At 53.7% G+C, this 26,219-nt stretch overlaps 4 protein-coding genes across 14 annotated transcripts in view; all 4 read left to right on the plus strand.

Moving 5' to 3' along the window:
• Positions 1–1,212: 1,212 nt before the first annotated feature.
• On the plus strand, positions 1,213–11,060 carry LOC138401889 (glutathione S-transferase theta-1). 6 transcript variants are annotated; one of them, XM_069497536.1, is made up of 5 exons: positions 1,213–1,399; positions 3,826–3,913; positions 5,374–5,463; positions 10,202–10,378; positions 10,585–11,060. In XM_069497536.1, the coding sequence occupies exons 4-5, from the start codon at positions 10,205–10,207 to the stop codon at positions 10,777–10,779; spliced, it is 369 nt and encodes a 122-aa protein (XP_069353637.1). In that variant the 5' UTR covers positions 1,213–1,399; positions 3,826–3,913; positions 5,374–5,463; positions 10,202–10,204; the 3' UTR covers positions 10,780–11,060. The 6 variants fall into 6 exon arrangements, with proteins under 6 accessions (XP_069353637.1, XP_069353638.1, XP_069353639.1 ...); XM_069497533.1 differs by having other exon boundaries at positions 1,231–1,399; positions 5,313–5,463; XM_069497537.1 differs by lacking the exon at positions 3,826–3,913 and having other exon boundaries at positions 5,313–5,463.
• Positions 11,061–12,557: 1,497 nt separating this feature from the next.
• Positions 12,558–18,982, plus strand: LOC138401930 (glutathione S-transferase theta-3-like). 5 transcript variants are annotated; one of them, XM_069497607.1, is made up of 5 exons: positions 12,558–12,778; positions 14,236–14,323; positions 16,046–16,196; positions 18,063–18,239; positions 18,577–18,982. In XM_069497607.1, the coding sequence occupies exons 1-5, from the start codon at positions 12,667–12,669 to the stop codon at positions 18,769–18,771; spliced, it is 723 nt and encodes a 240-aa protein (XP_069353708.1). In that variant the 5' UTR covers positions 12,558–12,666; the 3' UTR covers positions 18,772–18,982. The 5 variants fall into 5 exon arrangements, with proteins under 5 accessions (XP_069353708.1, XP_069353710.1, XP_069353711.1 ...); XM_069497609.1 differs by having other exon boundaries at positions 18,548–18,753; XM_069497610.1 differs by lacking the exons at positions 14,236–14,323; positions 16,046–16,196 and adding an exon at positions 13,528–13,529.
• A 1,442-nt stretch (positions 18,983–20,424) lies between these two features.
• On the plus strand, positions 20,425–23,168 carry DDT (D-dopachrome tautomerase). Of its 2 annotated transcripts, XM_069497614.1 has the most exons (3): positions 20,425–20,589; positions 20,922–21,097; positions 22,934–23,168. In XM_069497614.1, the coding sequence occupies exons 1-3, from the start codon at positions 20,482–20,484 to the stop codon at positions 23,004–23,006; spliced, it is 357 nt and encodes a 118-aa protein (XP_069353715.1). In that variant the 5' UTR covers positions 20,425–20,481; the 3' UTR covers positions 23,007–23,168. The 2 variants fall into 2 exon arrangements, with proteins under 2 accessions (XP_069353715.1, XP_069353714.1); XM_069497613.1 differs by lacking the exon at positions 22,934–23,168 and having other exon boundaries at positions 20,922–21,989.
• Positions 23,169–25,422: 2,254 nt separating this feature from the next.
• The window catches only part of CABIN1 (calcineurin binding protein 1), a 154,033-nt gene continuing 153,236 nt past the window's right edge, over positions 25,423–26,219 (plus strand). The window contains exon 1 of the mRNA XM_069497603.1: positions 25,423–25,465. The gene's annotated coding sequence lies outside the window, so the exon portion shown is untranslated. The remainder of the gene's footprint in view (positions 25,466–26,219) is intronic.

A 26,219-nucleotide genomic window follows, 5' to 3' on the forward strand; every position in this document is an offset into this window, starting at 1 on the left:
GTTGAAAGAAATTAAAGATCAATTCTGAAATGTGGACCAAATTAAGTTTCGAACCTGCAAGACAGGCCAAGCCATGGAAGGGTGGAGTCACCCAGAGGTGCGGATAAGGAAACTGTTGTATCCTCTGACATCCTCTGTTTAGCTCATTTGTTAAAACTTTTAATGTGGAGATCTGGATTTCTCATCTTAAACTTTTTTTTCAGATAAACATCATTGTGAGCTGGGCACAGTGGCACACGTGTAGTCCCAGCTACTCCAGAGGCTGAGACAGGAGGATCACTTGAGCCCCTAGGAGTTCAAGGGTGTGGTGTGGGATGATTGTGCCTGTGATTAGCCACTGCACCCCATCCTGGGTAACACAGCGAGACACTCTGTCCCTAAAAAAAAGAAAAGAAAAGGGAAAAAAATCATTATTTCTAATCTTCGCTTTCTTTGTAGAAATATTCCTTACTGTAGAAAACATTACACTCCTGCTGACACAGTTTTAGTTGGACTTGTTTTAGAAAATGACACATGACCCTGATACCATTTAACCGGCGGAGGGACTTGGGGGTCTCTGGTCGGCAAGGGGCAGGCCTGGGCTTAAGGCTTAACAGGTGAGTCCAGGGGCGGGGACTCGCAAGGGCCCTGGAGGGCTCGCGCTTCCCTGTCATTCTAAAGATAGAAAAACGGAGGCCTGGAGAAGGGAAGAAACAGACCCAGGGAATGGGACTGAGGGCACTGCCCTGGCAGGAGCAGCAAGACCAAGGCTGTCACGTTCCAGGGTGTGCAATTGGAGTGATGAGAGTGACCACAAAAGGCTGAACATAACTTGAGGCTTTGCCACTTGCTGGCACCCACATCTCTGGAGTGTTGGGCCAAGAGGACGGACTCTGGAGCCAGATTTTTCTGGGTCTAGAATCATTCAGTGCCTCAGTTTCCCTATCTGTAAAACGGGAACGATAAGAAATTCTGACAAACGCTGCAGCGTGGATGCAACTTGAAGACATTTTACTAAGTGAAATGAGCCAGTCACGAAAAGACGCGGACTGGGGCCCCTCTGCTCAACCTCCCAGGGGCGACTTGTCCCTTGGCCACCGCCTCGGATCGCTCTGGAGCTGGTGGGCCCAGCCCCTCAGACGTGCCCCAGGGCTCCTGCAATTGGCCTAAGTCCCAGGCGCTGAAGCCACCCAATGGGACGCAGCGGCCGGGGGGCGTGGCCGCGGGGGGCCTGGTCTGAGACCCGAGTCACCGCGCAGGAGTTTGTTGTCCCCTCCCCGTCGCGAGTCCTGTCAGCCCGTCCCCGCCATGGTCCTGGAGCTCTACCTGGACCTGCTGTCGCAGCCCTGCCGCGCCGTCTACATCTTCGCCAAGAAGAACGGCATCCCCTTCGAGCTGCGCGCCGTGGAGCTGCTCAAAGGTGGCCCGGCCTTGGGTTTGGGGAACTGAGAGGTCGGGGAGGGACCCGGAGGCAAACATCCCTTAGGCAGCAGGCTGCAGCCTTTCTGGCACCAGGGACAGGTTTCATGGAAGACAATTTTTCCACTTTTCCACGGATTTGGGTTGGGGGAAGGAGCGGGGGCGGGGGAAGGAGAGGGAGGGGCGGGGCGGGGCGGGGCGGGGGAGGAGCGAGGGGGAGGACTGGGGGCGGGGGGAAGGAGCGGGGGAGAGGGGAGGAGGGGGGAGGAGGGGGGAGGAGTGGGGACGGGGAAGGGGCGGGGGGGAGGAGGGGGGAAGAGTGGGGGCGGGGGAAGGGGCGGCGGGGAGGAGCGGGGGGAGGAGTGGGGAGGGAGGAGTGGGGGCGGGGGGGAGGAGGGGGAGGAGTGGGGGCGGGGGAAGGGGCGGTGGGGAGGAGCGGGGGCGAGGGGTGGGGTGGGGAGGAGTGGGGACTGGGGAAGGGACGGGGCGGGGCGGAGGGAGGAGCGGGGGGGGAGGAGTGGGGACGGGGGAGGGGACAGGGGAGGGGACGGGGCGGGGGGGGGGAGGGAGGAGCGGGGGCCAGGGGTGGGGTGGGGAGGCGGTACTCAGGCGGCGACGCTCGGCCCTGTTTTCCTAACAGGCCAAGGGCCGGTAACCAGTAACAGGCTGTGGCCTGGGAGTTGGGGACCACAGCCTTAGGGAACCCCTCCCCGCGCCACCCACTTCCTGGGGCCATTGCCAGTCTGGTTTGGAGACCGGGCCCAGAAAGATGAGCCACCAGGGAGATCCAAGATTCGGGAATCCCCCCAAACTCTGCTCGGTCCCACGGAATAGACTGTGGGGCTCAGTTGAGGCCCAGTAAAGGGGCGGGGGCATGAAGAGAGGAGAGACCTCGGCCTAGGGCTTGGGGACCTCCGGAATAGCGATGGGGGCAGAGTGTAGAGGCTGGGACGCTGTCGGGACAGTTGGCCCCACTGCTGAGATTCCGCGGCAGCAGGCAGATGAGGCTTTGCTCCAGGACCGGACTTTCAGCCCTGCACTCTGTACTGGCCCGGTCTGCGCTGGGGAGCCCCTTCCTTCTGCTGCTCCTCCTGCTTTGCCTCTACTCACTCTGTCTTCCTCCTCTCCTGTCACTGCTGGGGATGGAGGCTGCCCCAGGGGGAGCTGGGAGCAGGAGGGGGACAGGGCGTGGTGAGCCCTGCACATTGAGTAGGGGTGTTTGTTTGTCTGACAGGCCTCCAGGGCCCTCAAGGACACAGCTGGCAGGAGGGGGTAGGACGCAGGACCTGGGTATTGCTGGGTGGCACCCTCGTAGGCTAAGCTTTCCACCCAACACTCCTCCGCACCCGAGCTGGCCCTCACCTGCCTTTGTGTCTTTGCACTGGCCTGTCCCTCTGCCTGAAACTTCATCTCCTCCTGGCCTCTTCTGGGAACTGCCCGCTTGTCCCGCACAGGGGACTACTTCTGCAGAATGTGGGGCAGGGGAAGGGACGTGGGGGACAAGGGGACGTCCAAGTTGGCTGTCAAATACAGTGGTGCAGACAGAGATGTGTTTTACTAGGGGAGAAGGGCAGGTGCTCCTGGTGAGGGAACCGTCTGAAGGGAGGATAAAGAGAGAGTCGCAGGTGTGGGCGAGGCTGGAGGGTTAAGGTGACTGTGTATGGCTTTGAAGAGCTGATGCAGGGGTAATAGGGAGCCACTGAGAGCTATAGAGCAGGGCAGTGATGAGACTTAAGTACCCTGAGAAGCTTCTCTCTGGCTGCATCTGCAGCAGAAAACCACTCAGACCAGCTCAAGTAGAAGCCGGGGTCCCTGGGCTGCACCTTTCAGGGACTGAGAGTGGGGCAAGAAATGTGACTGTCCTAGCTTCATCAGAGCCTACAGGCAGGGCCAGCTCTGTGTCCCCAGTGCCCAGGGCAGGGTGAGCAAGGGGACACAGGGGCCAGTAGAAGTTGGTTACAAGTAAATAGATTCCAGGAAAAGGCCACTTCTCTGTGTTTGGTGACCCAGCCTGAGAGTCCATGCGGGAAGGATGCTGTAGCAAGTCAGCTAACTCAGGTGACCTGCCCCTGCAGCTTGGGAAACTCCAAATGTCAGTTCAAGAGGCTGGCCATGGTGGGAAGAGGAGGCAGGTGGGGTGTATGTGAATTCCCAGGCACCATGCCCCGTGGGGTGAGCTCTGGTGCAGAGGCCTGGGCTGTGCCCACAGGGGCTTGGCGAGGGGTGTTGAGGTCTATTTTGCAGCATCTGGCAGAGTAGCCTCCCCCTCTTCCCACAGGGGTCCCCACCAGCCTTTGCCATCCAGGAGGACAGCCCGGAAGGGTGAAGAGCCATGAAATTGGGGCCTGGGCATCGCAGGGAGTGGGCACAGGCCATGGAGGGCTCGGTGTCTTCCTCCCACCACCCACCATGCTGGGCTCTCTGCAGGCCAGCACCTCAGCGATGCCTTTGCCCAGGTGAATCCCCTGAAGAAAGTGCCAGCCTTGAAGGACGGCGACTTCATCTTGACTGAAAGGTAACCGGGACCCTGGGGCTGCTGCTAGGCCCCGCTGGAACCATCCTGTCCTAACCCTCCATTTTATAGACGAGGAAACTAAAGTCAGAGGCAATGGGCCCCTTTGCCTGACATCCCACAGAGACCTGAGACTGGAATCCAGGCCCCTGCTGGCCTGCTATTCCGGTTCCCAGAGGCCTGGGACAGTAAGCATCTGCTTTACTTCTCCACCAGTACTTAGGTTGCTGGTGACAGTATCCCTGGGGCAGGGGCGCAGGGCGGACCCCTTTTGTCACCTGAGTCACCCATCCCATAAAAAGGAGAACCTGGCATTTGTGTTTCAGAGCTCATCTCTGAAATCTTGGGATAGATGCCCCTCTGATTGAGTTCCTCTGACATCGTGCCAGCGACATTCTTCCTTTCTGGTGCCCCCGGGTGTCCTGAGTCCTTGTGTCTGCTCAGTGTTGAAGCCCCTGGGTACCAGTCAGGGGCAGTGTGCAGGCTCTGCATTTCTCTGTCACTGCTCTCACCCTTGGGAGGTCTGTGGCTCACAGGGACCTGCAGCCCTCCCCAAGGTAGCTTGAACAATCAGCTGGGAGCAAAAGGAGCCCTGGGGCACCCTGCACAGACAACCGCATCATTAAGCTGGGGCATGGGTGCAGGATTCTTCAGCGGGGACACGGGCCAGTGGCAGATACAGAGGATTTCTGCTCTTTTGGCTGGGGTGCCCAACCCCTGGGATACACCAAATTCCTGAAAGCTTTTCTGTGGCCCCAAATTGATACATCCTCAGTGTCCATCCAGGTCTACCCCCATCCAACACCATGGCAGCCTTCATAACCCAGGGCCAGGGGAGAACGCCAGGGGGCCCTGTTTGTTCTGTGATTCCAGGACCCTGTAGCTCCCTGGTGTTTCCCAAGTGATATTTTAGAAGCCAAACTACCTTGTTTTAGATAGGAGCTACTTCTTGGCAGAAAGAATGACATAAAGAACAAAGGGACAACAAGAAAGCCTTTTGAACAGTCAGGCCATGGGAGGCTGGTCTGAATGCCAGAGGATGAGAGTGGATGCAAACTGGAAAGAATTGAGCTTCCTTAAGGCTCAGCTTTGATGCCACCTCCTCCAGGAAGCTCTCCTCTGATCAGAAACTGTCTCTGAACAGTTGGTGGGACACTCTACTGTGGGACTTTGCCTGGTGGTAGGACAAGTTTGGGTATAATATTAGCCTCAGAAAGACTCTCAGCAGTGCCACTAAGGGCTGAGTGCCTTGGGGCAAGTTCCTTCCCCATTCTAAGCCTGGTTTCCTTGTCTGGAAAATGAGGCTAATACCTTAGATTGTCAGGACGATTAAAGAAGCTACTGCGTATAAAGTTCCTAGCACAATGCCCTTCCCTCACCCATCACGCACGCACCCCCACAGTGTGGCCATCCTTCTCTACCTGACTCGAAAGTATGAGGTCCCTGACCACTGGTACCCCCAGGACCTGCAGGCCCGAGCCCGTGTGGATGAGTACCTGGCATGGCAGCACACGACCCTGCGGAGAAACTGCCTCCGGGCCCTGTGGCATAAGGTGAGGCTGGGGCGATGAAGGGGTGGCATTGATGACATCACCCCAAAGGTACTCAGGCACCATCGAATTCTTCTTTTCAGTTTGGATGGTTTCTACCGACCTATCTTTGATTCTTTCTTCTGTTGTGCCAGGTTACTGTTAAGCCCATCTAATACAGTCTTTGTTTGAGATATGTATTTTTCAGTTCTAGAAATTCCATTTTTTTTTTTTAGTTTTCATTTCTCTGCTGAAATTCACTATCTGTTCATCCATTTCATCTATCTTTTCTTCTAAATTCTTTAACATATTTATCACTGTTTCCTAAAGTCTTTGTCAGCTAATTTCAAGCCCTGGGTCCTCTCTGGGTCTGTTTCGATTGCTTGTCTTTTCTCCCCTTGATTGTTGGTCACATTTTCCTACCTCTTTGCACGTCTCATAATTTCTTATTGTGTGCTAGACATTATGTGTAAAAGAAGAGTAGAGATTGAGTTATATAATAAATGCCCCAGAAAGGGCTTGTACTTTTCTTTGTCGGGCTGCCAGGATGTGAGGCTAATCTCTTCTAGCTAATCAGGGTGTGAGCTGGGTTGCAGCTTTAGTTAGTTTCAGTTATCTCTGGTTTCAAATATTTTGAAAGTGAGATAAGGTTGCCAGCTCACTCCAATAGAACTTTGGAATCTAAAGACCAACTGTCACCATGACTGTGAGATTTCTCTACTTTTTAAGCCCTACCCACCAGTTCTCAAATTGCTGCTTAGTCAGAAAAGCCCTATGCCTGTGGCAAGCCTTCTCTCTGCCTGCTGTGCCCAAGGAAATGAAATTGGAATAAAAATAACTTACCTAGGAAGGGCTCATGCCTCTCAGGAATTTAATTCATTTAGTTAAGTGCTGTCCAATAGAAATACAAAGTGAGTCACATATGTAATTTTGAATTTTCTAGTAGCCACATTTAAAAAGTAAACAGAAATTAATACATTTTGCTTAACCCAATATATTCAGAATATTATCATTTTGGCCAACAAGCACACGAAAAGATGCTCAGCATCACTAATCATTAGGGAAATGCAAATAAAAACTATGAGATGCCATTTCATGCCCATTAGGATGGCTATCATCAAAAACAAAAACCAGGCTGGGCGCAGTGGCTCACGCCTGTAATCCTAGCACTTGGGAGGCCGAGGCGGGCAGATTGTTTGAGCTCAGGAGTTGGAGACCAGCCTGAGCAAGAGCGAGACCCTGTCTCTAATAAAAATAGAAAGAAATTATATGGACAGCTAAAAATATATATAGAAAAATTAGCCGGGCATGGTGGCACATGCCTGTAGTCCCAGCTACTCGGGAGGCTGAGGCAGCAGGATCACTTGAGCCCAGGAGTTTGAGGTTGCTGTGAGCTAGGCTGATGCCGTGGCACTCTAGCCTGGGCAACAGAGTGAGACTCTGTCTCAAAAAAAAAAAAAAAAACCCCCAAATGACAAGTATGGGTAAGACTGTGGAGAAATTGGAACCCTCATGCACTGTTGGTACCAATGTAAAATGATGCTGCTGCTATGGTAAACAGTATGGCAGATCCTCAAAAAAAAAATTAAAAATAGAATTACTAAGTGATCCAGCAATTCCACTTCTGGGTATATACCTAAAATAATTGAAAGTGGGGTCCTAAAGAGATATGTGTATACACATGTTCATAGCAGTATTATTCATGATAACCAAGTGTCCATCAACAGATGAACGGATGAACAAAGTGTGGGGTATACATACAAAGGAATATTATTGAGCCTTGAAAAGGAAAGAAAATTCTGACACATGCTACAATATAGATGAACCTTGAAGATATTATGCTAAGTGAAATAAGCCAGTCACACAAAAAGGCCAAATGCTGTATGGTTCCACTTATTGGAGGTACCTAGAGTAGTCAAATTCATAGAGATAGAAAGTAGAAGGGTGATTGCTAGGGGCTGGGAGGAGGGGGCAATGTGGGATTACAGTTTAATGGGTACAGAGTTTCAGTTTAGTGTTGGATGTAGTGACGATTGCACAACAACGTAAATGTACAGAAACTATGTATATTAAACTGTACTTTTAAGTATACAACGTACACTTCTGAACTGTACCCTTAAAACAGTTAGAATGGTAAATTTTGTTATGTGGCTTTTACAGCTAAAAATTTTCAAAAATATTTTGACTTGTAATCAGTAGAAACATCATTAATGAGCCATTTTACATTCTTTTTTGTACTAAGTCCTCAAAATCTGATATGTATTTTATGTGTACAGCACATCCCAGCTAGAACCAACCACATATTTTTTTTTTTTTTTTTTTTTTGAGACAGAGTCTCACTCTGTCTCCCAGGCTGGGGTGCACTGGTGTCAGCCTAGCTCACAGCAACCTCAAACTCCTGGACTCAGGTGATCCTCCTGCCTCAGCCTCCCATGTAGCTGAGACTACAGGTGCGCACCACCATGCCTAGCTAAGTTTTCTATTTTTAGTAGAGATGGGGTCTTGCTCTTGCTCAGGCTGGTCTCCAACTCCTGAGCTCAAGCGATCCTCCCACCTCGGCCTCCCAGAGGTAATCCCAGCACATTTCAAGAGCTCAGTAGCTCCTTGTGGCTGGTGGCTGCTATATTGAACAGCACAGGTTTATACTTTTTTTCTTTTCTTTTCTCTTTTCTTTTCCTTTAAAAGTTCCATAACCCTTTGATGGCTTTAGAAAAAAATAAGATGGCTTTCTTTCCAGTGTCATTGTTACAGCATGAGCAATGGCCTTTTGTGACTGTCGATGTCTTGATCAGAAGTGGAACTCATTTTGTAAAATGTATGGCTAATTCTATGTCATGGGTTTTTTTTTTTCTGTCTCATATCATTTTTTTTTTTTTTTTTTTTTTTTTTTTTTTTGAGACAGAGTCTCACTCTGTTGCCCGGGCTAGAGTGAGTGCCGTGGCGTCAGTCTAGCTCACAGCAACCTCAAACTCCTGGGCTTAAGCGATCCTACTGCCTCAGCCTCCCAAGTAGCTGGGACTACAGGCATGTGCCACCATGCCCGGCTAATTTTTTGTATATATATATTTTAGTTGTCCACATAATTTCTTTCTATTTTTAGTAGAGACGGGGTCTCACTCTTGCTCAGGCTGGTCTCGAACTCCTGACCTCGAGCGATCCACCTGCCTCGGCCTCCCAGAGTGCTAGGATTACAGGTGTGAGCCACCGCGCCCAGCCCCTCATATCATTTTTTATATAAAAAAAGAAACACTAGTGAACTGTCCTCAGTCCTTCCTGAGAGACCATCCTTTCTGTTTACAATTTAATACATTATCACATTGATGTGTAGCCAGCCATCAGCGAAATGAAGTTTTGCTTTGAGTGTTTAACATTTTATACCAATGCTCTCACACCATTTTGCAACTTGTGTTTTTCACTCAGCATTATGTGTCTTTGATTCTTTTTCATAGTGCTATGGTTAGATCTGGGTAATTTTCTCATTTTTAACTGCTCTATAGTATTTCATTATATGAATAAATCAGATTGTTTTATTAACTTATTGCAATTGAAATGTAAAGAAGAACAAAGACTTTTTTTAAAACCATAAGAACTTTGGAACCACTGAATCAGAGCGAAGGGGAAATGCAGGCTTGCAGGGGAGAGACAGGTTAGTAAGTGAGGGAGGTCATCTGGGTGGGGGTGTGTGGACTAAGAGCCCATTGCAACCCTCCCGAAGGAGAAGCTTCTCCCGAGTGGCAGCCTTGGAGGCTGAGCAGGGATACCAGGTAGGAATTTTTAAGTTAAAAAGAAGCTGGAAGTCTGGACTTTTCTATGAAATGTCTCAATTTTTAAATATCAACAACTGATGCATATTTTTTTAAAACTGCAGCCAAAGAAATGTGCACTGGCTTCCAGACCACCAGTGGGCTATCTCTGATCTACCTTGCATGGGGAGGAAGCCGATGCCCAAAGCCAGGGCTTGTGTACAATCCTAGCCCTGTTAACTGTTTCCTGAACCCCAAGCTCCCCAGAGCAGCTTGACCAAAGGAAACACCTGGCTAAGAAATAGCCCCTCCCTCATTCGGCATGCACTGTGTGTCCCTGATGGTTCTGCCAAGCCTGAGAGAGTTGCTGACGGCTTCCCCCTCAACGCCCTCCTCGGGAATCCTGGACACCACCCACTCTCTCCTAACTCTCCTCCTTAGTCTGGAAGATCACTGGGTTAGAAGACATCGGTTCTGTGCTTGGCTTAGTCTTTTCTTGGCTGTGCCATCTTGGGCAACTGACTGCCCCTCTCTGGGCCTCACTAGCCATTTATGAAATGAGCCATACACTCTGTTGTTCCTACCTTATGGATGAGGAGCTTGAGGCTCAGAGGGTTTGAGCATCTTGCTCAGGATCACACAGTTTGCAAGTGACAGAGCGGAGATCTTAAAAGCCCATCCTCCTAATTACTTATACTGTGAGAGGTACTGGTTTTATATTCAGAAGGGGAAGGGGCTGTAAAATAGATAGTTCCTAAGCTAGCTCCCTCCCACCAAAAGTATTAAACCTGTTGTTCAGTTGGAATCATTCTTTCTGATGCCCCTTAGGCGCAGGCAGTAAGAAATCATAGAAACAGAAATATTTCTGGGGAAAAGAGTCCCTAACCAGGCTGGAGAAGAAAGGTGCATGGGACCAGGAGGCAAATCCAAGTTTTGTGGGTTTTATTTGGGGGGGGTTGTTTTCCTGCCTGCAAGGCTAGGCAAACCCCAAATCCCCCTCTTTTCCTACCCAACCCCAGGTGATGCTCCCTGTTTTCCTGGGTGAGCCGGTATCTCCCCAGATGCTGGCAGCCACTCTGGCAGAGTTGGATGAGACCCTGCAGTTGCTCGAGGACCAGTTCCTCCAGAACAAGGCCTTCCTCGCCGGGCCCCACATCTCTCTGGCAGACCTGGTAGCCGTCACGGAGCTGATGCATGTGAGTGCTGCGGGACGGGGGCCACCAGGCGGGGGCCCTGGCTAGTTGCTGAAGTGCTGCTTATGCGGTGCCCCCTCTCTCCCCAGCGGTGGGCCTGTGCTTACATGTGGAAACCCCTTCTGGAGCTCTGTGCTCTGCACACTGGGCCTCTGCGGCCCGTCCTTGGCCTTACCCGTTCATCCCCATTCTGTCCCTTTGCCCTACAGCCTGTGGGCGCTGGCTGCCAAATCTTCGAAGGCCGACCCAAGCTGGCTGCATGGCAGCAGCGCGTGGTGGCGGCGGTGGGGGAGGAGCTCTTCCGGGAGGCCCATGAGGTCATTCTGAAGGCCAGAGACTCTCCCCCTGCAGACCCCATTATCAAGCAGAAGCTGATGCCTGGGGTGCTGGCCATGATCCGGTGATCTGGGAAGCCTCCCCTTGCACTGCCCACGGCAGTTCACAAAGCACCTTCATTTCCAGTGCCCCATGGGAGGCAGGCTCAGCGAGCAGGAGTGGCTTGTCTGAGACTTGCCTGAGTCCCACGGGGCTCCCCAGGCCGGGGGTCCACCCCCACCCTCTTCCACAACTGCCTGACAGCCACGATAATGATGCACACCCAGACCTTATGTCCTTTAATTGCTGAATTTCATTTTAAGTTTGGATAATAAACCTGGGCTCAGCCTGAGCCTCTGCTTCTAACTCTGATGTATGATTTATTTGACCTTTCTCTGTCCTGGCCCTGGTTTTCATCTCTGTCCAAAAGACAAGCCCCTTCCCAGGCCTTTTGGGTCAGCTTCCCCCTGATGGTTGCCAAGAGTGGGATTAACAAATGCCCTATAGCCTTCTAATTCTTGAAGAAAGTGCCAGCACAGGGGGCAGCAGGCATCTCACACATGTGGGCTGTGGGCCTGGTTAACCCATAAATTGGCGGAGTTAGCCTCCCAGGACATGGTCCTTACTGTTAATCCCAAATCCTGCATCTCTCCTGAGGAATTGGTCAGGAGGAGAAGATCTAGACAGCAGCTCTCCTGCTCGGGACCCAGTCCTGCAGGGGCTTAAATGCTGTGCCTAGATCCTTGGCTGTAACCATAAGCAGGAACAGAGTGCTCTGATAGCTGATAACAGTCTGGCTGCTGGTGGGGGTGGGACTGGAAGGCAGCCAGGGAGGAAGCAGAGAGATTGGATATTGCAGTAATCTGGGCCAAAGATGACTTGTGGAGAAGGGCAGGCCACCGAGGGGGATGGGGGACGTGGCCACTCTCAGTCTGGAGAGGGCTGCAGCACCAGGCCAGGAAGGCAAGGAGGAAGGCACACTCCTTGGGGGATAGGTCTTCCTTAAATGGGACCATGGGGACCAGGAAGGCAAAGCTAGTCTCAAGCATCGGTTATTCTCCAATAACCAATCCTCTTGCCAATGAGCTTTCTCTGAATCTTGGATTTGGGGACAGGGTCTTCTCACCTCAGGAAGGCCTTCTGGGAAACGGGGGTGTCATTAGCCACAGTCCTCAGGAGCCCCCAGGTTGCAGTTGGAGGGATTTGGCCCAGCAAAGTGGGTGGGGAAGTTCTGCGTAATCCCGGGCACCCCAGGAAACTTCTGAATAGGCCTCACAGGGCCTCAGCCTTGGGAGAGAGGGATTAGCTGCAGTGTAATGAATTCGACCCCCCCGGGGGCCTGGGGAGGGGCAGCTCATTCTCTCCCAGGATGTGGGTCTGGTCTCCACATCCAGCGCAGGGCCAGGTACTCTGCCTCCCCAGCTCCCGTTCTGGGAGCTGAGCCCAGGCACGGGGTGAGGAGGCGGCTGCACCTCCTTTCCCCTCCGCCCTTTGTGTTTCAAGGAGACTCCGAAGCCAGGGGGCTTGGGTCGACCACGAGGAGCCCAGGCCTTTCGCCCCTAAATTCACTGAGAGCCTGTGCTGGAAGCGCCCTTGGTGTCCCGTTGCCGTTCTGCCTGCCCCATGGGAGGGTGGACACTGGGGTCAAGGGAAGGGGCGTGACCCGTCAGCAACGCCCGGGTCAGAGTTGAGGTTCGCCTGTGCCATCCCGGCAAGGGCAGAGCCCCTCAGCCTGGACGGGGTCCGGGAGGGGGAAGGCGGGACAGCGGGGGAGCCTCTGATTGGCCTAAAGTTCTCCGGAGCCAACCAATGGGCGGGGGGGGGCGTGGCCGGCTCCGGGCGTCACGGGCCGTGAGCTAGGGGGGTCTGTGCCTCGCCGGTTCCTGCCGCGGCTCTTTCTCGGAGCTGTCCCCTGGGCTTGTCCACCGCGCCCGCCCCCCAGATCTGCCTGCGCTCCCGCGCCTGGCCGCCCCGCCATGGGCCTGGAGCTTTACCTGGACCTGCTGTCGCAGCCCTGCCGCGCCGTCTACATCTTCGCCAAGAAGAACGGCATCCCCTTCGAGCTGCGCGCCGTGGATCTGCTCAAAGGTGGCCCGGAGAGCCGGAGAGCCGGCGGGGGGACCTGGGGCCCCGGGTACAGGCCGACCCCCGCCTGTCCGCGCAGCTTCGCGGTCGGGCCAGCGTGCAGGCCGACGGGAAGAGTCGGGCTCTCCAGTGTGGAAACCGTTGCATCAGTTATTGCCCAGTGAATACAAAACATTCTTCCAAATACAGGTTAAGAGGAGGCAGAGCAGGTGCAGGGGGAGTGTAGGGAAGTAGAGTGTGGGCCGGAATATGTCAACCCAGGGGCCTGGAGAAACAATTAAACTGCCTCCTCCTTTCCTGGTGGAGAGGGTTGGTCTCCTCTTTACTCCTCTGGTGGTCTCCTCTTTACTCCTACCTGCCCCTGGCTAGATCCCTTCCACTTTTATATCTTCCTTGCCATTCTTCCGCCTTTTCTTTTTCCTGCTTCTCACCCATGGAGCTTCTCACCCAGCTGGAGGACCTGTTCCTAGAGGTTGGAGGGCCCTGTGGCAGGACTGTGGGGGAGGCCAGCGCCCTCACCTGAGGCTGTAGGGTTTGCTGGTCTGGCTGGCCAAGAACACAGCTGGAGCAGAATTCAGTGGAGGAGGCAGGGCTATAACTAGACAGTAGGGCAGGCACCAGGGCCCAAGCCCCATGGGCCGGCCAGACGGAGGCCCCTGCTCAGCTGAGCCCTCCCACAGGCTGCCCATGGTACCCCTACCTTGAGCCACCTCCTGCAGGACAGAGGCAGCTTCTGCAGGGAGAATGGGCAGGAGTGATTGTGTCCATTCAGTAGAGAAGCAAAGAGGCCCACAGGTAGGCCTCTGATCCAGCTGGAGCCTGGCTTGACTGAGGCCCTCCGATCCACACACCTTAACTGGGCACCTAATGTAGCCTCCAGAACTGGCCTGGGCTAGGGGGGTGTATGTGGAAGTGAGTCAGACCTGGGAACCCCAGTGGGAAGGGCCCTTGAGAGTTTGGCACAGGAAAGGAAGAAGAGCTTAGCTGCTGGCGGCTGGGTGGCTGAATGGGGCAGGTGTTCCTGGCAAGAGTGAGGTTGGCCTGAGGGCTGGGAGCAGGTGTGCATGGGGCTCTGGGGTGTGGACAAGTCACCCAGCCTGGTCAGAGGGGCCTGATTCCCCACCTGGCATAGGAAGATGGATCAGAGGGGACATGCCTAGAGCCCAGGGAGGAGACTGGAGGGGCTGGCCTATGGATGGAACTGGCTGGGGATTACAGCTCCAGGGAATCACCCTCCCCCCTGCTCCACGGGGGTGGACCCAGGAAAGGCAGATCTCTGATGGTCTCAGGCTCTGTGATCCAGTGACTAGCAGAGTGGCCTCCTCTTCCCTGATGCCTCCCTTATAGGGGCCTCAGAAAGCTAGTGACTAGGTTTTGGGGTGGGGGTGAGGTCAGGCAGAGACCCCAGAGGGCTCAGGGTTCTTTCCGCCCCACACTCACCCCACTGCTCTTCCTCAAAGGTCAGCACCACAGTGATGCCTTTGCCCAGGTGAACCCCCTGAAGAAGGTGCCAGCCTTGAAGGACGGGGACTTCACCTTGGCTGAGAGGTAACAGGTCCTTGGGCTGCTGCCAGGCCTTGTGGGGCGAGTCAGCCATCTGTGTGTCCGCTATTGATGGGTTGGACCGCAGCCTGTGGGCCCAGCACCTGTGCCAGCCCCAGCGAGGAGAGTAGGCTGAATTGGGTAGAGGCACCTACGGCTGGAAGGGGGTGTCACAGCATCCCTGCTCTCCCCCTGCATGGTACAGATGAGGAAACTGAGGCCAGGGGAGGGGAGGGACTTGCACAAGGCCACAGGGCCCAGCCTGCTTCTGGGCTTCCTCACTGCCAGCCCAGCCCTTAGAGATAAGGAGAGTGCTAAGTATCGAGCAGCCGCTGCCCCAGGCACCTTAGAGCTACCACTTCTCCCACAAATCCTGTGGGGCAAGTGCTATTTCCCACGGTGGGGGGTCAAGGGAACACCCAGCGAGCTTCAGTGGCTGTTTGCTGAGCATCCACCAGGGCCAGCCCATTGAGGCCTGGGCTTGAACAGTGAACCTGTCTCAGCCCTTGCACTCATGGAGCTCACGTCCTAGACTGGACAGCTGACAGTAACCCCCGTAAGCATGTAACACTGCAGGTGTCGATGAGTGGAGAAAATAAACACGGTAAGAGTAGGATGTTGGGGGAAGGCCCTGGACGAGGTGGCATCTGAGCAGAGACTTGCAGGGACGGAGGTACAAGGCATGTGGGGAAGAGTGTTCTGGCTGAAGGGAAGGGCGGGGGTGAAGACCTGAGGTGTGATGATGGGTGGGGTGCAGGCTGGAGAGCAGGGGGCCAGAGTGGCTGGGAAAAGTGAGAAAAGTAGGAGGTGAGGGCAGAGGGTAGTGCGGGGGACAGGGAAGCTTTTGGCTCTTCCTGCAGGGGGATGGGACCATCGGAGGGTTTTGAGCAGAGGAGAGCTGTGCTCTGACTTATGTTTTAAAGGATCCCTCTGGCAGGGATGACAAGGCTACTGCAGTCACCCAGCAATCGGCGCTGGGGCCCCAGACCAAGATGGTGGTGGTGCATCGTGGGGGCGGTGGGTTCTGACTGTTCTTGAAAGTTGAGCTGCAGGCTTTGCTGAAGAGTTGGAGAGATGGGAGCCAAGACTGGCCTCCAGGTTGGTGGCTGAATAGTGCCACATAGTGCCTCCGTGTTAGAGCTGGATTCATGTTCAGAGTCATTTGGCTCCAGAGCCTGTGGTCGCTGGACAGGCCAACACCAACGGAGGCGCGATGAGCTCTGGGGGTCAGGCTGCACGGGCCAGACGTGATGGGGGAGAGGTTAGGGAGGACTTCTTGGGGGAGGGGGCTGGAGCAGTGGGAAGGTGGAGGGGAGGTGGGATGGGGTGGGAAGGAATGCCCCTATGTCACCTGGGAGGCCTTCTCCCAGCCCCAGAAGAGTCTGAGGAGGTAGCTGGCCATGCTTGTGGCACTGTCAATGCTTTGGATATTTTGGGGAGTGGTATGTAAATTGCCCTCATCCTTTAAGACTCACACTAAGTTCCCCTTCCTGCTGGAAGCCTTCCCCGAGCCCCTGGCCCCTTCTGAAATCCATGGCATTTTGTTTCTTACTTGCTGCTCTTAGTTCAGATGATGGGCTGGCCCAGTGGAGTTATGTGACCTTGGGCCATTACCTAACCTCTCTGGGCCTCACATTCCTCCTCTGCACCATGGGGACAGTGAAAATGCCCCACAAAATAGCTCAAGAGTGACTGGGGCATGTCTTTGCCTCTGCCATGTCCCCCCAGCGTGGCCATCTTGCTATATCTGAGCCGCAAGTACAAAGCCCCTGACCACTGGTACCCCCAGGACCTGCAGGCCCGCGCCCGCGTGGATGAGTACCTGGCATGGCAGCACACGACCCTGCGGAGTAGCTGCTCCCGGGCCATGTGGCAGAAGGTGAGTCACAGGGAGGCAGGGACACCTCCCAGTACGCTCAAGGGATCGTGCTTCATGTTTAAAAAAATTCCATTCAAAAATAACAAAACAAAACAAAACAAAAACAAAAAATTCCATTCAGACCTGAGATCTTAGAACACCCAATCCTGGAATGCCAGAGACTGCCTAATCCAACCAACTTGTTTCTCAGAGGGGAAACCAAGGCACGGAGCCAGGGAGTGATTCCGTCAATGTGCCTTGATTCCTGATTTACTAGAAGTTAATCCTATGCCTTTTGCACACTCCAGGCTGCCTGGGAATATTGCCTTTTGGGGGAGGAAAAAAAATCCAAATCTTCACTTTGCTACACACATAATTCGCAGATGGAGAGGAATTAAGTAAAAAAAGCCAAACTAGGGAGAAGTGAGGAAACATTTCAATAAATGTTGGTCTGATTTCTGGGCCCAAGAACACTGGAAGAACTCAACAGAGAAAAGACTTTACATATACAGTGAAATTTTATACAAGAAAAAAGATTAAATTTAAAACAAGCAAAACGCTAGGAAAGATATGTTAGAAATTTTATCTTTGGCCGGGCGCGGTGGCTCACGCCTGTAATCCTAGCACTCTGGGAGGCCGAGGTGGGCGGATCGTTTGAGCTCAGGAGTTTGAGACCAGCCTGAGCAAGAGCGAGACCCCATCTCTACTAAAAATAGAAAGAAATTATATGGACAGCTAAAAATATATATATAGAAAAAATTAGCTGGGCATGGTGGTGCATGCCTGTAGTCCCAGCTACTCGGGAGGCTGAGGCAGGAGGATCCCTTGAGCCCAGGAGTTTGAGGTTGCTGTGAGCTAGGCTGACGCCACGGCACTCACTCTAGCCTGGGCAACAGAGTGAGACTCTGTCTCAAAAAAAAAAAAAAAGAAAGAAATTTTATCTTTGAGATGCTCTTAGAACTGGCTGTCAGACAAAGATGCCAGAAAAAAATGGGCAAAGGAAGCCAGTAGGAGTTTAATTGAAGGACAGAGAGAAACAGTCAATAAATGGATGAAAACATGTTTAACTCTAATAATAATGAAATAAGTGCACAGCAACACAACATGCACATATTATTTTTACTTACCACATGTGCATATGTTTTTGAAATGTATACTCCAAACTAATATTTGCAGAGTGCTTATGCGGTGCCCGGTACACAGGGAGTTCCCTGTGTGTATGAGGGATCGTGAAACGGGCCTGCTCATGGCAATAAGTAGGTTTCCATAAACTTGACTGCGTCCTCCTGGTGCCTCTGGGGGCTGGGTGCAGAGCCTCCCACCCTCACACTGGTAGGGAGGGAGCCCGGTGCATTTGAGGACAGAATGGAGAGAAGTTGAGTGGAGTGAGTACAGACCCTTGCTACTCAAAGTGTGGTCCCTGAACCGGGAGCATTGGTGTCACCAGGGAGCTTGTTTGTTGGAAATGCAGAGTCTCAGGCCCCACCTCGACCTACTGATTGGGAACATGCACTTTAACCAGATGTCAGGGGGATTTGCCCACACATTCCCATTTGAGAAACCTGGGTATAGAGGAGATGGGGTAGGGGGTCAGGAGAGAATGGCTACTGCCTGGGGAGGGCTCTGTGTTGTGACCTTTGTTATGAGGGCAGTGGGGAGCCATGCAAGGTTTTATGCAGGAAATGGTATGGGCAGATTGAGATCACAGAAGGATCCCACTGGCTGCCCTGTGGTAGGGCCCAGGGAGAGGTAGAGGTTGTCCCTGTCTGAGCCGGAGAAGAGGGCTGCTGGTGGCCATGGGTGGAAAGGGGTGGGCAGAGGTGAGGAGGGAACCAGGATGGGCTTAGGGCAGAGCCTGACCTCTCTCTCTGCCTGCCGGCCCACCAGATGATGTTCCCTGTGTTCCTGCGTGAGCCAGTGCCCCCTGAGACATTGGCGGCCACTTTGGCTGAGCTGGACAGGTGCCTGCAACTGCTTGAGGACAAGTTCCTGCGGGACCAGGCCTTCCTCACTGGGTCCCATATCTCCCTGGCTGACTTGGTGGCCATCACAGAGCTGATGCATGTGAGTGCCATGGGGTGGGGTGGCCCAATGGGCAGTGGGGAGTCCAGGGAGGGAGCTGACATCTCAGCCCACGTTGTCCTTTCTGGCTGTGGGACCCTGGATGAGTCACTTCCCCCACTGAGCCTCAGTGTCCTCATCTATAAAATAGGGCTTCACAACCCTTCACCACAGGGATGTTGAGGAACTTCCCATTGTCCCCTGGGAGAGGGACCCCCCATCCCATCACGCACGTACGTGGGGGAGGAGGGAGGATCCAATCGGGGAGTCTCTAATGCAGGTCTTGCTGCCCTGTGCTTGGCTGTGTCCAGCCCCTCCGCCTGGCTGTCTCTCCCCGTAGCCTGTTGGCGCTGGCTGCCGAGTCTTCGAAAGCCGACCCAAGCTGGCCGCGTGGCGCCAGCGCGTGGAGGCTGCGGTGGGGGAGGATCTGTTCCGGGAGGCCAATGCAGACATCCTGAAGCTCAAGGACCTGCCTCCGGCAGACCCTGTCACGAGGGAGAAGCTGAGGCTCTCAATGCAGGCTTTGTTGCAGTGAGCGGGTGGCCTGTGCTGGCAGAATACTGAGATGGAGCTGCCTGTCTCCTTGGCTGTCAGGACTTCCCATCTCAATGGGCTCTGGTCCCTAGTACCCTCCAGGCATCGTGCCTGTGTGTGTTCCCTTTGTCTCCCCACCCCACTTTTTCCCTTCTGTTCCAGCTTCCATGTGACCTCTGGAACCTGCTTTAGTAAACACTTAGTGGACCTTGCCCTTCTTCTGTGTGAAACTTTCTGTGGTTCCTCACCGCCCTGAGGCTAAAGCACAAGGCATTGAACTTTGCTCTTAAGACCTTGCCCCCATGCCTCCAGGCCACCCGCTTCTGGCCACACTCATTCCAGACCCCTCTCCCAGCTCCCACCTCGACCTCCTGGCCTTGGCTCCCGCTGTTCCCTCCTTATCTTTTTTGCCTGGTAGACCCTCCTGGACTTTTGGCATTTGGCACCCGGTCACTTCTCCAGGGACACTTCCCTAACCTCCCCAGCCCCAGCCCAGGTCAGGTGACCTCTCTGGGCTCCTCTGCCCCATTATTTCCCTCCCTCAGTCTCAGCAGGCTTCATGCCCCTGGGCTGAGCATGAATCACAGATGGGGGCTGACCTGGTGGAGAGAGGTCTGAATCAGGTATGGCCTCCAACTCCTAAGTCTCCCTCTGGGATGATGGCTGCCTTCCACAGGTGGGGCGCAGGGCTGGGTTCATAAACCTCCTTGTGGGGAGGGAAGCCCCTGGTTATTCCTGGCCTTCCAGGTGCTGCTCAGCAGCTTTGCTCTCCCAGGTCTTGTAGCCCTGACCACTGGCTTCTCCGTGCCCCACTCTGGCTCCCAGACTTGCCACCTGTCCCTGTGCTCTCCCCTCAGGACTGTCACAACCTACTTATCTTGTGTCCCAGACCCTCTGATATCTGAGTCATCTAATAGATGAAATGCTAACAGGTCAGGGCCATGACAGATGCAGACTCTTGGTCCACCTGCCTTCCCATGGAGGCTCCTTTAATATGCACACTTGCACACAATTTTTATGTGTAATTGAAATTGTACACATATACCCCCACAATTTCAATTATATTTGAAATTTACAATTCAAATTTGCAACACTGATGAAAGACTAGGTTTAGTCACACCAACAGATTTTTATGTTATAAATGAAATACCTTTGCCACCCACGGCGGACAGTGGCTCACCACTGGCACAAGAGGCTACAAAGCTGGCGTGACCAGGTTTCCTGATTGTTCAAGAGAATCTCAGATCTCCATATTGGAGATAAAATTACCTTTGAAATGGTGGCAACTCATTCAAAAAATTTTTAAACTCCCATGACATTCGTGATTAGGGTCGAGCCTGGGAAAGGCCCCTACAGGTGTGTGTGTTTGGAGGGATGTTTTGATTTCTACCTAACTATGGGCTAGGAACCCGGCGATCACAACGCGGAAAACTTTCGCTAGCCTGACGGGGCGGAGGCGGGGCAGGGACGCAGTGGGCGGGGCCACGACGCGGCCAAAGCCGTTTGGGGGCGTGGTTAACGCGGTGGGCCGAGCGATAGTGGCGAGGGTGTAGCCTAATACAGCCAATCGGGAGCGTTGGGCTCTGCCCAGCCAATGAGGACCCTGGTTGCCGCGGTGCCCCGCCCCTACTCCCTAGTCGCGGACCCTTGGGTACCCCCGGCCGCACTCCGCTCGTTCTTTCTCCGCCGCGGCCGCCAGCCTCCTGTGAACATGCCTTACGTTGAGCTGGACACGAATTTGCCCGCCGATCGCATCCCCGCGGGGCTGGAGAAACGTCTCTGCGTGGTCACTGCCGCCACCCTGGGCAAACCTGCGGACGTGAGTGTGGGCCGGGGAGCTCCGGGCGAGGGGAGGTTGGTGGTCCAGGAGTCTGGCTCTGTTCCTGCCCCGCAGCGACCCCGGCTTTTCTTCCCAGAAACACCCCCACTGCGCCCGCCAAGCTCTGACTTTCCGTGCGCCGCGACCCCGTGGCTCCGCCTTCCCACGTCTGCTCTCCTCTGCCATGACCCCGACGTGACCTCCAAGGACCCCGACCTGTGCCCAGAGCCCTGACCCCGCGAGCCCTGTGCGTCTCGGCTCTCGGTCGCCCGGGTCCCTAGAGGTAGCCTGGTCCGCCCCAGCTTAGGGAAAAACTTTGGTGTCCTCCGCAGCGCATGAACGTGACGGTGCGTCCGGGCCTGTCCATGGCGCTGGGCGGCTCCATGGAGCCCTGCGCGCAGGTGGTCGTCTCCTCCATTGGCGTGGTGGGCACCGCGGAGGAGAACCGAGGCCACAGCGCTCGCCTCTTCGAGTTCCTCACCAAGGAGCTGGCCCTGGGCCAGGACCGGTGCGTAGGGGTCGTGAGAGGACCCATTCTGGACTGCTGTGAGACTGGAGGCGGTGATCCCAAATTAGGAAAAAAATACATTTCTTGCCCTGCCCAGGAGGGTCCCATCAGGGCCTGGTGCCCTGGGGCTCTTTGACCCCTTAAGCTCCCAAGTGGTGGGTCCATCGTCACTGTGGCAGCCGGATGGAGTGCATTCCTGGCTCTCCTCAGTGTTTCCGTCTTTGAACTGGGAAGACTGTTTTTTAACCACTCCCCAGAGGCATGGCAAGGGTCTTGTGGGATGGTCTGTGTGCTGTACATGCCCTGGCATCTGGCTGAAGAAGCCAGAGGGTGTGCTTTTCTCGAACTTTTCTAGGCTGCTCAGAAGGAATTCTGGGTATGTCCAGAGGTTGTGACCTTTGGACTTGTGGTCCAACCCAGTTGCAGGTGAGGCTTGGGGGAGGGTAACAGAGTGTGAAAAGAGCATTGGCCTGGGTGTGTACACACCTGGGTTCTAGACCCAGCATAGCTGAGGGACCCCAGACAAACCTGGAAATGAACCATCTCCCGTTTGCAACCTCTTTTGGGAATGGCTGGGGGAAGGTTGATTAAATGAGTTCCTGCCCCTACAAGAAGCCCTTACAACCCAAACCTGGCATTTTGCAGCAGAGTTCAAATTTCCTCTTGGGTGAAAAATATTCCTGAGCCAAGCCCATACCTGTGAGGAAATAAGGGCCTGAGCAGCTTGAAAGGACAGTTCAGAATGGAGCCTTTGTTGGCCCAGGAAGGCTGGTGGGTGCTCAGACCTGGTTCTCATTCTGGGGAGGGATAATACAGTTAGCCCTCTGTGTCTGTGGATTCTGTACGTGTAGAGTCAACAAACTGTGGGTTGAAAATATTCAAGGAAAAAAAAAAAAGGCTGAACATGTACAGACTTTTATTCTTGTCATTATTCCCTAAACAATACAGTATAACCACATAGCATATATTTTGCATTAGGTATTATAAATAATCTAGAGATTATTTAAAGTATATGGGAGGCTATGCATAGGTTATATGCAAATACTACACCATTTTTTTTTTATAAGGGCTTGAACATATGGATTTTGGTATCTTAGGGGGTCCTGGAACAAATCCCCCATGGATACTGAGGGACAATCATAATACTAACAATAGTGTATGAATGCTTGCCATGTGCCAGGTACTCTACAGGTACTTTACATGCATGATCCCGTTCGGTGTTTACAAACCCTGTCCACACTCCCCTCATGAAAACATGCCATCCCTTTGAGGTAGATATCTCCATTAGGTGGATTTCACAGGTGGAAAGACCGGAAGTTGTCATAATCGTCCTCCCCTGCCCCAGCCAGGTTATCCCAAGCTCTGGTGCTCCTCACTGGAAACTTCCTGACACCTCTGTTAGAGGGGCATCATGTTCACTCTTTCCACAGACATTAGTTGGGGGTCACTCTGTGCCTGGCCTTGGGCTAGGCTTTGAGAAAACAAGGGTGGCTGAGGCACTGCATGCCCTCAGGGAACCTGCAGTTAGGAGGAGGCAGGCTGCCCCTCCCAGCCCACAGACTGACGGGTCTGTGATTGTGCGTACAGCATGCACACTGAGGCTACCGTGTTCAGTGTCTGTCCTGGGTGGGCCATGCCGATGTGCAGCCATCATCCCACATCTGACATTCCCATTGCCCTGTCAGGGGTCAGGGGAAGATCATACTGTGATGAAAAGGTTTGCAAAATGCCTGGTGGGCTGTCCTGGGGTCCCACAATGGGAGCACCTGATGGGGGTCTTGCAAGATGAGGTGTTAGCCAAGGAGCTGATGACTTCTTTTTCTCTATCTCCTGAAGGATCCTTATCCGCTTTTTACCCCTGGAGCCCTGGCAGGTTGGCAAGAATGGGACAGTCGTGACTTTTTTGTGATTGGCATCTGTGAGCTGATTGCCCCTTGCAGAAAGACTTCCTGGCAGAGCGATGGCCTAGTGGATACCAGCTTTGGACAATCCATGCAGACATGTCTGTGACCTCATAGTCCTCTTTTTCCCCATCCTCATGCTAAATAAATGAAGAGAGCTTCACGGTTCACACATGACTTCTTTACCTCCCTATACTTCTCCCGGGCATGCTGGGCCACTGGGGGCAGCAGGGCTGGTGGACGAGGAGGAGACCTTAGGGAACCCAGAGGTGGGATGTTTCCTGTCTTCAGGGCTGCTGTCTGATATGTTCAGACTGCTCAGATCTCGGGGTGGAGGGCTCAGCCTGGAGGCTTTCCTCTCCACACCCACATGCAGGCCAGTGGGGAGGTGCAGGCAGCTTTAGCTGGTCCACCCTGGGCCTTCCCGTATATTCTGCTGAGATCTCCTGAGGCTCTTGTCCTCAGCCTTGGGTACACTAGGCCATTTTCTGTCCATGGTCTGCTGTACCAGGCAGGGGAACAGGGCAGGCTGGGCTTCAGGAACCTTCTCTGGGCATTCCAGGGAAGAAAACTGCCATCGTCCCCCTTGACTCTTTTTGAGAATTCTCTGGAGTTGTCCACTTTGTAAAACTCGTGTCCCAGAATGCCAAACCTGGAAATGCAGCATTTGCTACTAGAAACTGAATGAGTGTGGTCCGAGCCCTCTGTCTAAGCTTTTGCATTTCAGAGTATGTATGGGTGGAGTGGGGGAGCCCAAAGGAACTCTCCATTTTGCTAGCTTTCCAGAACTATGATGCAGAGTTTTCATCTCATGACCCTTAGGCACTGTGGTGGACACTGTTTACCTACACTAACATTTGATGATCCTTGTCTTTAGGGCCCCAGTGAAATACCAAATTCAGGTTTTGAGTCTGTGAAGTCTACATAGTTAATAAAGTTAGTTTCTAATGGAATATGCCTGTGCCTGCTGTGTTTGTACCTGACCGTTGCTAAGGACTCTCCTTAAAAGCTAGGCCTTGGAGTTCCTTTCCTGGGCTCCCTGGCTCAACTCTTTCTGCACCCATCTCTCTGCCAACATGTTTTATGGGTGTCCTGCTTCCCAGAGGGTCTCAGGGAATGTTTGTGGATTGAATATGAATGACTGGTTGCAGTGCCCAAGGATGGGTTTCAGGCTTAATTCTCACTAGGACCACAAGGCAACAGGCTCTTTTACCAAGTCCCCCCATGTTAAATCTATCATCCCCACTGTGGCAAGAGTGATGTGTTACCTGCTTGCTTGTGTGGACTGGCCTTTTCCCACCTCTCCAGAGTCCTCTCCCGACTGTGGCCCTGAGCTTTGCATTATGATAATACTGTGCAGCCTGGGGCTCCTGTATAATCTAAAGTTTCTCACCTCAGAACCCTTGCCACACAGCTCCCTGCTGCTCAGACCACCCTTCCCACCTTTTTTCAACTGCTTTCACTCCTACACATCTTTCAATATACAACTCAGGGGTGGGAGCTGCATCCAAGGCTGCATGTTATCCGTGTAATTTTGAAATCATTTGTTTATGCTTCTGTGCAACACCCCTGCCCCCCCCCAATAACTTTTCTCGAGTCAAGGTTGGTGACTCAATACATTTTGAAACTCACAGCATATCAGGAAAGCTTTATAGCACAGAACTTTACCGTGATTTTACTGCCTTTAAGGTCAAAAAGAAGGCCCTAACATTCATTCCTATTTAAATCATCCTTGCTGGACTCAAGCAGCTATGAATTCAACCACAGCGTGAAGCCCGTCCCTAAAAGGCTTTATTATTACTTCCCAAGAGACTAATCTCTTTCCGCCTTAAGCCCTTCAACTCTGGAGTCCCTTCTCAGCTCTGGAATTCTGACACCACCACCACCACCCTCTACGTCCCCGCCCCCACCCCATCCATTTACTGGGTCTTCTTTCTTTCCCTTTGTTTCAATAGTTCGATTGTACCTGTGCTTTTTGGGTTTCAAATCCTTTTCGGAAAGAGGTGAGGCACGGGTCATATGATGAACAAGGATGCTCTTCCTCCCTAGTTCCCCCTAAATATTCCCCAAGTTGCCACGGCCTCTAGAGCACCTGTCCCAGGCAGTAACGACACACAGCCCGTCATTTAGCGACGGCTCGGGGCCTGGCGCCGAGCGTTGCAAGAGGTAGAGCCAGAATCCGACCAAGAGCTGGCGCTCCGAGCCCCCAACACACTCCTGAGCCAGGCTCCGGGACCCACAAGCCACCGTCCCGCCCTTCCCAGACGGAGGCTGGGCCGCCCCGAGGAGCACCGCCAGCAGGGCCGGGGCGGGGAACCACACAGCTGGAGAGCGAGCGGCGCGTGGGCCCGCGCTGATTGGCTGGCGGAGCCGGCATCGGAGCCAATGGGAGCGCGCCTTGTTGTCAGGCGCGCAGCCGGCTGGCGCGGGGGTCGGGGCTGACGCGCCGTTGCTGTGGAGACGCCTGGTGAGTTTCTGGGCTGCCGGTCTGGGGGCCGCCCCGGGGTGGGTGCGCGGCTAGCCTGAGCCAGGGGCGCGGGCCAGAGGGGCTCCGGGCGCGGGGCGGAGTCACGTGAGGACCCTGAGGGTTTCTCGGGCAGCCCCAGAGCCATAGTCAGGGAAACCGAGGCCGGAGAGCGGGCGGGCCTAGGCCCGGCTTCCCGGCTGCCCCGCGGGCTTCACAGCTCGCGCCGCGGCCCTGGGCTGCCCAGCGTGGGTTCTGGCCTCCGGAATGGTTTACAGGAACAGCAGGAACCGCCACTGATTCGGCGTCTGCCAGATGCAAAGCCTGGCACTAACCTTTTATTCGCGTCCTTTCCCTTCACCTTCACGGCAGCCCTGCGAGGTGAGTGCTGTTATTAGTGCCTTTTACAGGGGGGGAAACTGAGGCCGAGGGAAGGTGAAATGACTTGCCCAGTGGGTCTGCCCCATTCCAGACTGAAAATCCTGACCACTCTACAGCCCCCTAGGAGGAGGCAGGCCCTGGCTAGACAGAGCTCACCTGACACTCCCAGGTGTGGCTGCACAAGTGACTTTAGGGGTTACTTTACTCTCCAGGACTTGAGTTATTACAGGTCGTTAAGTGTGGAACTGTCGGATTCCATGCAGCTAAGATTCCTTCTATGTGATTATTGTGGTTAGAAGTAGAGTATTTTTAGAAGGGTCCCGTTAGGGGGTCGTCGAACTTTTGTTGTAAATATAATATTTATATTGTTATAATG

Source organism: Eulemur rufifrons, chromosome 21 (genome assembly GCF_041146395.1).
Source record: "Eulemur rufifrons isolate Redbay chromosome 21, OSU_ERuf_1, whole genome shotgun sequence".
Lineage (NCBI taxonomy): Eukaryota > Metazoa > Chordata > Mammalia > Primates > Lemuridae > Eulemur > Eulemur rufifrons.